At 52.7% G+C, this 12,030-nt stretch overlaps 1 protein-coding gene across 3 annotated transcripts in view; it reads left to right on the top strand.

Moving 5' to 3' along the window:
• ZFAND3 (zinc finger AN1-type containing 3) overlaps window positions 1-10,111 on the top strand; it is a 346,984-nt gene extending 336,873 nt beyond the window's left edge. For all 3 annotated transcript variants that reach the window (XM_036316889.1, XM_036316886.1, XM_036316887.1), the window contains one exon: window positions 7,879-10,111. In XM_036316889.1, coding sequence (XP_036172782.1) covers window positions 7,879-8,033 — 155 coding nt within the window. In that variant the 3' untranslated portion in view covers window positions 8,034-10,111. The remainder of the gene's footprint in view (window positions 1-7,878) is intronic.
• Window positions 10,112-12,030: the final 1,919 nt, after the last annotated feature.

Below are 12,030 nucleotides of genomic sequence, written 5' to 3'. Positions count from 1 at the left end.
GAGAAGATAATCTTTTTCTTTTTTTAATTTAAATTCTTTATTGTTTAAAGTATTACATATGTTTCCTTTTTCCCCCATTGACCTCTCCCTGGCCGCTCCCAACCCCCAGGACATGCCCTCACCCCCCTACTGTCTGTGTCCATTGGTTATGCTTATATGCATGCATACAAGTCCTTTGGTTGATCTCTTACCTCTCCTCCCCCCCCTCCCGCCCCCCCACCTTCTACCCTCCTCTTTCTTCCCTCTGAGGCTTGGTGGTCTGTTCGATGCTTCTATATCTCTGGATCTATTTTTGTTCATCAGTTTATAGTCATTATATTCCACAAATGAGTGAGATCATGTGATATTTATCTTTCTCTGACTGGCTTATTTCACTTAGCATAATACCCTCCAGGTCCATCCATGCTGTTGCAAATGGTAAGAGTTCCTTCTTTTTTACAGCAGCGTAGTATTCCACTGTGTAGATGCACCACAGTTTTTTACTCCACTCATCTGCTGTTGGGCACTTGGGCTGTTTTCAAATCTTGGTTATGGTAAATTGTGCTGCTATGAACCTAGGGATACATATATCCTTTCTGATGGGTTCTTCTGATTTCTTGGGATATATTCCTAGAAGTGGGATTACTGAGTCAAATGGCAGTTCCATTTTTAACTTTTTGAGGAAACTCCAGACTGTTCTCCACAGAGGCTGCACCAGTCTGCATTCCCACCAGCAGTGCACGAGGGTTCCTTTTTCTCCACATCCTTGCCAGCACTTGTTGATTTGTTGATGATAGCCATTCTGACAGGTGTGAGATGGTACCTCTTTGTCCTTTTGATTTGCATCTCTCAGATGATTATTGACTTGGAGCATAGAGAAGACAATCTTTCAAAGGATAAGGAGATGCTGAAAGAGGAAGCCAAACAGTTCAGGAGCCTGAGAGGAGAAAGTCACCCCCAAAAACAAGTTCTCTGCCAGGACTTCACCGTTCTCCTGGGCCTGGCAGGAGGCCAGGAGTGCAGGCCCCTCAGAGGGTTTTTCAGATCCTAAAACTGCCCAGGTGCCAAGAGACTAATGCTGCCTGCTCTCAGCTACTGAAATGAAATGATGTTTGAAAGACCAAGTCATTACTCCAGTAGCAAAAACTGCCTTGAGCTCCTTTCTCTTAGTTTTTAAATGTATGTCATCCCTAGATAAAATAGCCTAGCATAATGTGAGCCTGCAGCCAGCCCCTTCTCCCTGGGCACTGAGGACTTAAAGGGCTTGCTCAGAGGAGGGTTCTCACAAGTCAGAGTGATGGCTCAGGATCCTTCGTGGTGCGGACACCTGTCCTCCCCCACCCTGGCCAGACCCCACTCATCCCCACCCCCACCCCTAGTGGCACAAATAAGTTTGTCCTCTTAGAGGCAAGAATGAAGGGTGGGAAGACTTGTTCTCTGAATGTCAGGTAAAGTGAGGCTGCCAGGGTTGGGTGATGGAAGAGGACATTACTGGGTAGGGCACACATTCCCCACAGAGGGGAGGAAAGAAGTCATTAGAGTTTCTGCAAGAAAGGGGCTGTCTGGGGAGACTACAATAAAGGACACCTAGAGTGGTGAAGTTTTTATACTTTTAGAAAAGGTGTCGGGAGCTTCCCTAAGCTGGACTGGGCCCGATTCATCTCCCTGCACTGCTGACTGCTCTCGTAGCGCACACAGCTGCCCGAGTGCTTGCACAGGGCTCCTGTGTCTGCCTCCTGCCACACTGCTTCTGGTCTAACATTTAGCGTGTATCTAACTGGTATTTTAATTAATTGTGGGGGCAGGTGATTGCTTCTGTTTTAAAATGTTTTCAGTATGATGCAGTGGTTTTTATTAAATTGTCAAGTAGAGTGGCTCTTCTCCTTCCCTTTGAAAGACAGACATACCGATGCTCACCTTGACAATTCACTGTGGCTTTGGTTCTGGCACTCTGGGCAGCTGACCTGTCCCTTAGCCCATCTCCTCCCCCAGCCCCACTAAGTATTGTCAGCCAACTCAGGAGCCGGGATCCAGGCTGTTTGCTGGAGTGTGATGCTTTTCCCTCCGCCTGCAAAGCCAGGAGTGGAGAAGAATGCAGAGTGGACGCAGTCCATTCCCGAAACACCTGCAGCTGCTTTGCCTGTACCCTGGGCCTGATGAAGTAAATGTATTAAGATCTTTTAATGCGTTTTTGTGTTACAGTTCTGCCTTGGGCAATGGGTCAGTGGATGTGGCGTAATCCAGGGATTGTTGCTGGTGGGAGTATAAATGGCCAATGCTTTCCAGCAAGCTTTCCTGTAGCCACCTGCTGTTCCCCATGGGTACTTACAAATGAGCTATGAGGTCAGTGAGCTGTCCTGAGCTTTAAGAAGCTCTGAACTTGCTGGAAAAGGTGATTCTTTTCTTCTAATGAGCTTGCCTGGTCATTTCAGCCACATGGGTCAGGCGTCTTTGTCATTTATTTCTTAAGTGGGCCCTTTAGATAGCAAATGGTACCTGTGGGGATTTGGGGGTCCTTACCTAGGTCTCTTGGGGCGTTTCTGGAGGACTGGGGTAGGCTCTGCTTGCTGGAGCGCATGCACACCTGTTGGAGCAGCCTTGGATTTTCCTCCTCACGGGCCACGCCTGCCAGGGCCTCGGTGCCCACGTGTCCATGCACAGACGGGGTGTGCCGCCAGCGCAGGCTGCACTCCAGTGGGTGGGTCTGCAGAGCCTGGGGCCCCATAGCTTGTTGGTATTTTTAGATTCTGCTTGAACCTTTGACAATTTGAAATTCAAATGAACAAGAAAGTGGAAAACATTTCTTAAGAGTGAGGTAAAAACACCGAGCACTGGCGCCAAGACCTGCCTGGTCCCTGGCCCCTGCCCTGACTAAAAGGGGGGCCTCCAAATTGGGGGAAGCTTCAAAGAAACAACTGTTTAATTAAGGCCAAAAGTGTCCAGAGCTGCCCAGTTCTGTCAACTTTAAATTGTGCTTTTCAATCCAAGACAAAGTCGAAAAGCAACATTTCAGTCTGGCGGGGATCGAATAAAAATGACAAGGGCTCAGACTTTGCATGTGAATTCTGGGTGCCCCTTCTTTGTCTCCCTTAGGTAATTCCATAGAGAAAGATAGTTCTAACCCCTTTAATTCTTAGGGTTTGGAAGGAAGTGCTGGCCTGGGGGCCCAGGGCCTCAGCCAAAGGTAGGGGCAGCACTGCCCGGGCTTGTGGGTGAGGGAGCAGCGAGGCAGGGCAGGGAGCTGCAGGGCAGGCCTGCTGTGGTTCAGCTGCCTTGAGGCCTGCCTGCCAGAACTGAGCAGTGGAGGACACAGACTCTCCATGGGCCCTGGGCGAGGCCTCTGTCTAGGTGCTCCTCTGGGGCAGCCATTGCTGCTGGGTTTTGTAAACAAGTAAGTGAAACAGAAATATCGCAGCAACTTTCAAAGCACTGAGAGCAAGGTGTTGAGTGTATGCCATCTCTGCCTAATGACAGCATTTGTACACATTGTTCTTGATCATCATTGCTTCGTCTTAGAATACCCTGGTCAGCAGAGGTGAGGGTTAGCAGTGGGTGAGCTCATCTGAATGAATTGTGTGCCTTTCAGGTGTTCACTTGAAAAGCTGAAGGGTCAGGTCAGAAGTTTGGTTTCCATCAAATGAGCGTCTTTAGAAACCTACATGTCAGAACTTCGAATCCTGGGAGAATGAGCCTCGGGCCCATTTTCTGCTGGAAATGCGTGTCAGAGCCATCACGTTGGGCATCTTCAGGTTTGTGTGGCAAATGGCTCGGTGGTCCCAGCCCCAGGTCTGCGTCAGGATGGCCTTGTCCAGAACGCTTGCTTGTACCATCGGCACCCTCCACTGAGATGCCTGTCCTCCCACGAGCACCCGCAGGCCTCTGTTCAGGGCGTATGCGCTTCTCTTTCACATAGGACCCTTTGGGGACAGAGTTAGACAGGTCTCAGGTTGCCTTTTTTGCCTGATGCCATAATCTGTGTCTCTGATGATAAGTCAGGGAAGCTCCTGATCTCTCCTCACCTCTTGCCGCCCACAGCCACAGGTATGTGCAGGGCCCTGGGATGAGACCCTAGTGGTTCAGCCATGGTGGCTGTCTACACAGGCATTCTCTCCCTCCCCTGTTGCTGCCTCCGTAGTTAACGAAGGTTCTCTCATTCTGAGAGTGTATTTGCCGGAGACCTTCTGGAGGCATTCCAGCCCAGCTCGCCAGGGCGCTGCCTGGTATCACCTGCTGTGGTCTGGCCTCCTGTCCCTCTCCCCACGCCCACGATGGCCAGTGAGGTGCCAGGTAATGGCAGGCGGAGAGGGGCCCGGAGCCTGGGGCCGTGGGACATGCTCACAGAGCTGCGGCCTTCCCTCACTCCCTGTTCAGTCAAAGGCTCATCCCAAATTGCTTTCGTGCCAGTGAGCAAAGACATGCCCGCACAGGTTCCTGAGTGTGTTGTGCAGATTTACCAGAAACACCTCTGGCAGCTGGGAAGGACCTCTGCCTGCGGCCTCCCCTGCGGCCAGTGCTCCACGCAGACCAGTTGCCTGGGCTCCACGACACGGGCTTGTGGCCCAGCAGGGAAAGGGCTGAGGTGCAGCCCCAGCTAGCAGGCAGGTCATAGCTTCAAAACGTTTTCATTGGGCGTTTTCCTCTCTTCTGGGGGTCAGCATCCTTTTACTCATACCCTCCTCCCCTTTATTTCTCCTAATCCCTCCAAAGCACTGCATGGTAATGAAAGTACAGCTCTCGTTAGCAAAAGTATACTGACTTGTCCTGAAAAGTGCATGAAGCTGAGCTATGGGGCCTAACGGGAGTGATAGATATGGGTTGTGTGTATGTGAATAAGTAAGTGACTTCAACGTTGACATATAACTTTTTTTGTTTAATATATTTTCATTGATTTCAGAGAGGAAGGGAGAGGGAGAGAGAGAAACATCAATGATGATAGAGAATTATTGATCAGCTACCTTTTGCACATCCCCTGACCAGGAATTAAACTGTGACCTCCTGGTTCATAGGTAGACATTCAACCACTGAGCCACGCCTGCCAGGTGATATGTAACTTTAAAATCAGGGGAAATAATTGTGTGATAACACCAAAGCCTGGGCCAGAGCAGCTGCTCAGTTCAGTCCCTTGTGTTTGTGCCTCTGGACACGCCTTGTTTGACCTTCCCTGGAGAGGCCCTATAGGCTCTGGTGAGCGGTGTGGAGGGCGGCCTGGCCAGGGTAGAGGCCGCCAGTCCCCTGTGCTCTCACTGCTCATCACTGAGGTTAGAAGCAGGCATCTTCCCATACCCAGCTCAGTCTCCAGAATTCCACCAAGAGTCATCGAAAGTCCATGACACTAGCACTGGTTTCTGGAAATAGATCTGTGGGTACCAGGAAACGAGGATAAAGGTCCGTCCCACTCCCCGAGTCATTCCCACCCTCCCTGTATCCCAGTACTGACGCTGCAATGCACGTCGTCGTCGGGCTGCTGTCAGTGGATAATACCTGTTCAGCATTTGGGACAAGTTCCAGCGGGCACCCTCCTCCCGATGAGTGATCCTCACAGGAGCGCGAACCGAGCTTCACTGAGCCTCTAGTAACCTCGGCACGGCCACTTGGGAAGCCAGCTTTCCAAATTGCCCAGTGAGTTACAATGCTGTGGATCCTCCTCTTACCAGCATCATCCCCAAACTTAGCTGCTGGCCCATGGTTTTCACCTTTCAAAAATGCAGTGCCAGGTGCTAATGTGTGTTTAATAGAGGTTCACAGAACTTGGTCGGAGAAATGAGGGGTGTTGGGCCGGATGGAGAATCCATGGGCAGGTAGCGAGAATATGTGGAAGCTGCTGTGGTTGTCACCCCTGGGGCTCTCAGATCCACTAAGTTGCTGCCCCCAGCTGTTGGAAGGCAAGCTAAGCAGAGTTGTAGGGTGCGTGGGTAGGACAACACTGAGTGTCTTCCCTCCGCTCCAGTCTGCCTCGTGAGATGTAAGCCTGAACCAGGTCCACATAAATTTCACCGGCAATCCATTTCCTGCTACTTTTATTCAACGAGCACCATTCATCAGGAGAGATAAGCCCTAGGACATTCCCCTGCATCACCCCAATATCTTAAAGAAAGGGAAGGGAGGGAGCAGGGGTCCTCCCACCCCTCACTGTAGACGCTAGGAATAAAATGCCTGCTCACACTTGCTCCCCCCCATTAGGTGGGCTCTGCTGCACAAAGATTGCTGTGCTTGGTAGGTGGGGGGTGCCGTCCACACTTCTGCTGGGAAATCCTTAGGAGAAAGGCAGCTGGTATTGGATAGCTTCGAGTAATGAACTCATCAGTAAATAGAACACGTGAGCTCATTAATCTTCACTTTGCCTTTGGACCAAGTGGGAGCTCAGCTTCTCAGGAGACAAAATTTCATCTCTGTTCCTTTCCTTAAACCCAATCCAATTTTGAGTGAAACATGGCCGAGCTCTCCCTGGGAGCCGTGAGTAATGCGTTTTCTCGCACAGTAGATGGTCCAGGCTCGGCCTGTACCCCGTGCCCCGTGCCCCGTGCACGCAGGAGCTCAGGGCAGCAAAGGAATGTTCTCTGGGTGAAGTTTATTTTTAAAAGTTAAGGCTGTTGAAACTTTCGTTCATTCTGGTCATTCAGTCTTTGCTCCAACTTCTGCTGTTCTGAAATCACTGCCTCTACCCCTTGTCTCTGAAAAGAACAGAAATTGAGGGTGTGGAGATGAGCGGCTCCCAGTTTGCAAGGGGTGGCCTCCGGCCATCAGGGTCAGTCTAGGCTTCAGACAAGAAGTCTGAGCAGAGGTGCTGCTTGGAGAGTGAGGAGAGCCCTGGGGCGGCAGGGCTGCTGTGGGGGGCCTGCTCCAGCCAGGGAGAGGAGGCTTAGGGGTGCGTTCACATGCACCACAGGCTGGTCCTGTGGACCTGGTGTAGGCCCGTGGGACCCTGAGGTGTGGCGAGAGACAGCTGATGGATGAGGAGCCAGCCAGCGCTGGCAGGGGCTTCCCAGCACCACCTCTTACCCCAGAGCGAGGGCCCAGAGGACATCAGGTGTCTGTCCGCCTTGCACATCCACGTACCCGCCAGCCTTCCTAGAAGTTGATCAGACGAGGGGAGGGAACAGTCACATTCTGATGCAGGGTTGTTCCCTCTGTCCTCTGAGCCTCCTCTCGTTATTCCCATCAGAGGGCTGCATCAGCCCCTCCCCATCCCTTTTCCTACCGGCTTCACCAGTGTCTACCTCCGACCTCCCTGCTCCAGAGAGAGGACCAAGCCTGAGTGCGGGACCTCAGCCTCCTACCTGCCAAGTGGAGTTTAGAAGCATCAGGCCCCTTGGAGATGGTGGAGCTCAGCATTTCTGTTCTGTCCTCTGTTTTTATGTCACACCTTTTCTAGCACTGAGATAACCCATTTTCCTTTGAGAGCCCCCTCACATGCAGGTTATGGTTTGAGCTCTCCCACGATCCCCTAAGCCCTAGCTGTACAGGAGGTAGAATGTAATTTCACATCATCACTTGGGCTGCGCCCTGTCTTCCTCCGGGAAATGCTGGTGTCCTGGGTGGATGTTCCAGGGACAGTGCTGAGCTGGTGCTCTGCTCCCCGCCTGCCCGTGGCCGGAGGGAAGGAGCTCGAGCCCCTGCTCTCCTAGGGAAGGTGTGTCCGCAGCAGCCTCCTTTGGCTTCTGTCTCCAGGGTCCATCCAGGCACGAGCAGCATTAAATGCCCAGTCGGCCTCTAAGGACATCACACTGAGCTGAGGAGGGCAGGGGGCTCCGTAATAAACCCTTAGCAGCAGGAGCCTCTGCCGTGACCGTCCACCCACTGAGGTGCCCCTCCCGCCCTCCAGACCAAGTGAGAGCCAGGCTTTGGGCATTTGGAAGCCACCCTAACCCTCTGTTTTCTCTGCTTCTTCCGCTTCTGCAGGTTACGTGTTCTGTATGTTACATCGCCTCCCCGAGCAGCATGACTGTACGTTTGACCACATGGGCCGAGGCCGAGAGGAAGCCATCATGAAAATGGTGAAACTGGACCGGAAAGTGGGGCGCTCCTGCCAGCGCATTGGGGAGGGGTGTTCGTGAAGGCCGGCACGGCCGCCCATGACGCTGTTCTTAGTTCACTGATGTTAGCCTTATTTAGGACAGAGTCAGCCAGACACCTTTACTGGGCACGCGTCAGACCACAGCCAGTCCGTTTCCTTCCTTTAGCCAGCCATCCTGGTACTGTAGTTTAGGGGTTGATGGTGGTTGAAATTGATTTCTGGCTGGTTACTAAGGTGCCTGCTAGCCATTGTATAAAATTAAAACATGAAGAATATTTTTTTGAGCATGGCTAGTGGATTTAAAACAACACACACCTGTCACTGCTGGAGTCAAACTTACAAAAAGCCTTAAGCGGAAAGGGTTCCAGGCGGAGACTCTGAGTTAGTCGAGGAGTAGAAGCTGGTGTTCAGTCCCCACACCGCACACGGCTCTGCCAAAACTCTGGTTCATGTCGGCCTTTCACCTCCTCACTTATCCTTAGTCCCAGCAGCAGGTTGCCTGGTGGCCACGCTGCCTTGGCCACAGGAGGCTGCTGAGATCTGCCACGTGGCTGGGCTGGGTGGTGGCCTCACTCTCCCACCGAGCACATTGGGTGGGGGAGCAGGTTCTTAGGAAAATCTTCACAAAATTTTTTACCTGACTTGTTATGAAAAAACTCATCACATGAGAAGAGAAACAGTAACCTCACTTTGAAAATTAGCTCCACTCAAGTCTAGTCCATCCACGAGAACCACCTTTCTACACAAGACGCAGGCACGAGAGGCCGCCGGGGCCACCCGACCCCCTGGCTCTGGTTTGCCACTTGCCAAGTACAGGGTCTGGCAGTTGATCACATGAGGCTGATTGCAGCGCAGCAGTGAGGCTGGGTCCTCATCGGCCTCTGCAGCCAGAGTTCTATATTGGGGGTTTTTAAAATGACGTTTCATAGCCCACAGGAGCCCCTGGGAAGCTGCTGCCCAGACTCTGCCCCTTCCAGCAGGAGCCTGCTTGGCCCCAGGGGTCAAGGAGAGGATGGCCTCGCCCCGTCTGCAGCCCTGTCGTCCAGGGACAACAGTCCACACCTGCCACACAGCAGGGTGAGGGAGGCAGCGTGTGCCGCGGGGGCAGCGGTGTGTTGTGTACAGCTGTGGTTCTTGGCCGGGGCCAGGCTCCGAGGGAGACATTGGCTCAGCAGGTAGGGGCACCTTGCTCAGCCTGTGCCTCGTCACATGGGCAGACAGGAGTGCAGTAGCCCGGGCGGGTGGGGAAGCAGGTGGGCCTGTTTTCCCACGTTAGGAATCATACCAGCTGGGTGCGGGGAGGGTGGCAGACAGGATAAGCCAAGCAGGTGTGCGTGGCCCAGAGCCCCTGTCATCCAGGCGGTGGGAGCCGAACGCTCCTGCAGGGGCAGTTTGGATCTGTCCACCCGCAGGCTATGGGAACAGTTTAACGCAGCAACTTGCCCTTTCATACCACAAGCAGGTCAGCTCTGTCTGCCAAGTAATACCTGCAACTGGGAATGTTCTTTGGTCCAGAATCCGAAATAGGAAATCATGCTCTTCCCAACCTCCCCCCACCCCACCCACCCCACCCCAACCAGAGTGGAATCCGCTGCAAAATCTCCAGCCTTAATTCTTGCTTCAGGACCCAGACCGGTGTCTTGCTCTAGGGCAGCCCAGGGCAGAGGGGCCGGGTCTGCCCACGTTTACCACTGTTGTCAAGCCACGGCCTCCGGCCAGTCCCGCCATCCTCAGTGAGCTGGCCGCCTCGGCCCCACCACGCTCTGCTCCCTCAGAGGCCCCGAGCCCCCCTCCCTCCTCAGGCCCCACCCGCTGCTGCTCGGAGGCAGCGATGGGGAGCCCAGCACACAGGCTCGGCCTCACTTCCTGGTGGCAGAGCGGGGGCGGGGCGGGGGGCGCTTGTTCCCTGCAGTATCTGTTCTGTGAAGTTTGTTAAATGTAAGGAAAGCTTAAATTCTTGTATCTTTAAAGAGAAATCTTATTTAACCCTTTTGTGTTCTAGATTTACTTACACAGCCTAGAGCTCGGTTTTAGTTTTAACATTGTGAAAATATTAAAAGACTCTTGTAACTTTATTCTTTTTTCTCCTGCTGAAAAAATTAAACCAGTCGTACGAAAGTTCAGGTTTCTGTTTCACCCATTCTCCTCCATGCCCCTGGCACCACCAGGAAACTAGTAAAGGTCTCCCTCCTGCAGCCCTGCAGTCCCTCTGAATTGTCTGTGGGTGGTTCCGCCAGGGGAGGCTGGGCCTGCACAGGAGGTGTGTCTGCTGGGCCAGCTTTGCCGTCAGCAGGAGGGTGCACATCTGGGGAGATGGAAGTGAGCACCAGCTCTAGGCCCCGGGTTTGCATGGGTCCAGGGAAGGGGGTCAGCACCCAAGGAAGGACCCAGAGGATGAAGCATGGCGCTTCCCTGGAGGGGGAGGCCCAGGTTGATGTATTTGCTGTGTGAACGAGCTAGTGTAGGGCAGCGATTTTCAACCGTTTCCTCTCGTGGCCCACATAAACTACTAAAATCCTGTGGCACACCAAAAAACATTTCTTGCCGATATGACCAAAAAAATTGGTAGTTATTCACACCAGGCAGCTGTGTTGGCTGTCGTTTATTTGGCAATCTAAGGGAAAAGAGTCAGTGCCCCTCAGGAGTCGGGCATTGCATGTTTTAAAATCCGGTGGCACACAGTTGGAAATCGCTGGTGTAGAGGATACACTTGTGAGGATGTTCAAAAACATTTGGCCGAGGAGTGCACCCCTCCCCACCACCTTTAAGGCAGAAATATTGGCCACAAGGGGTCATGACGATGATGAAGGATCCGCAGAGGAATCCGCGGTGCACGGAGTGAACAGGCGGGCAGACAGCACCAGGCCTGGGGGCCTGGGAACACGCTGTGCCGCGGCCTTGCCTCCAGTCAGCCCCCAGCTTTGGGGCTTTGGGAAGAGGAGGGGCGTTCCAGTGGGTGCAGGGGGACAGGAAGCCCCAGCCGGCAGTGGTAGTGGAACCGGTTGTCAAAGTGGGGGTCAGCTACACGCTGGGAACTGAGAGGCCTCCCGCGCGGAGAAGGGAGGACCAGACAGGCACCAGAGCAGTGGAAACGCCCGGGAAAGACTGCGGGGCCTCAGAGAGTTTACCTCCTTCGCAGCCATCCTCAGAGCTTCCCCAGGGAGGGCTCCGGAAGAGGGGAATAACCAGAGAAAGATGGGAAAGACGGGAGAGGAAGCAGTGCGGGGAGGCCAGGCCTGGGAGGGGCTCCGGTGAGTCAGTGTCTGCAATTGATTTACCTTCTACCATGGGGTTCAGATATGAGTCTTAGAAAATTACACAAACAGAAATAGACAATTTATTGCAAAACAAAAATAAGAGGAACCATAGACCCTGCGTGACTTAGCCGTGAGCAATATCGAATACAAATCATGTGAACACAATATCAAATACAAGTCATGTGAACACAGACACAGTGACGAGTGTTGCTCTGGGAGCAGTCAGTGCTGAGACTCAGGAGACTGGGAAGCCTGCAGGTTGTGTGCAGGGGGCGCCAGGTTCCCATCGTCCCATCGTCCTGTCCACGGGAGGAGTCGCGTGTGTAACATTTAAGAGAGCATATGTGTGAGTTAGAAATGGTAAGTGCAGCACAATGCTCTCCAGTTCCATCCATGCCGTTACAAATGGTAAGAGTTCCTTCTTTTTTACAGCAGCGTAGTATTCCATCGTGTAGATGTACCACTGTTTTCTAATCCATTCATCTACTGATGGGCACTTAGGCTGTTTCCAGAGCTTAGCTATGGTGAGTTGTGCTGCTATGAACATGGGGGTGCATATATCCTTTCTGATTGGTGTTTCTAGTTTCTTGGGATATATTCCTAGAAGTGGGATTGCTGGGTCAAATGGGAGTTCCATTTTCAGTTTTTTGAGGAAACTCCATACTGTTTTCCACCGTGGCTGCACCAGTCTGCATTCCCACCAGCAGTGCACGAGTGTTCCTTTTTCTCCACATCCTCTCCAGCACTTGTCGTTTGTGGATTTGTTGATGATAGCCATTC

This window comes from Myotis myotis, unplaced genomic scaffold (assembly GCF_014108235.1).
Source record: "Myotis myotis isolate mMyoMyo1 unplaced genomic scaffold, mMyoMyo1.p scaffold_m19_p_7, whole genome shotgun sequence".
NCBI lineage: Eukaryota > Metazoa > Chordata > Mammalia > Chiroptera > Vespertilionidae > Myotis > Myotis myotis.
This window is presented reverse-complemented; position numbering and strand designations above follow the sequence as displayed.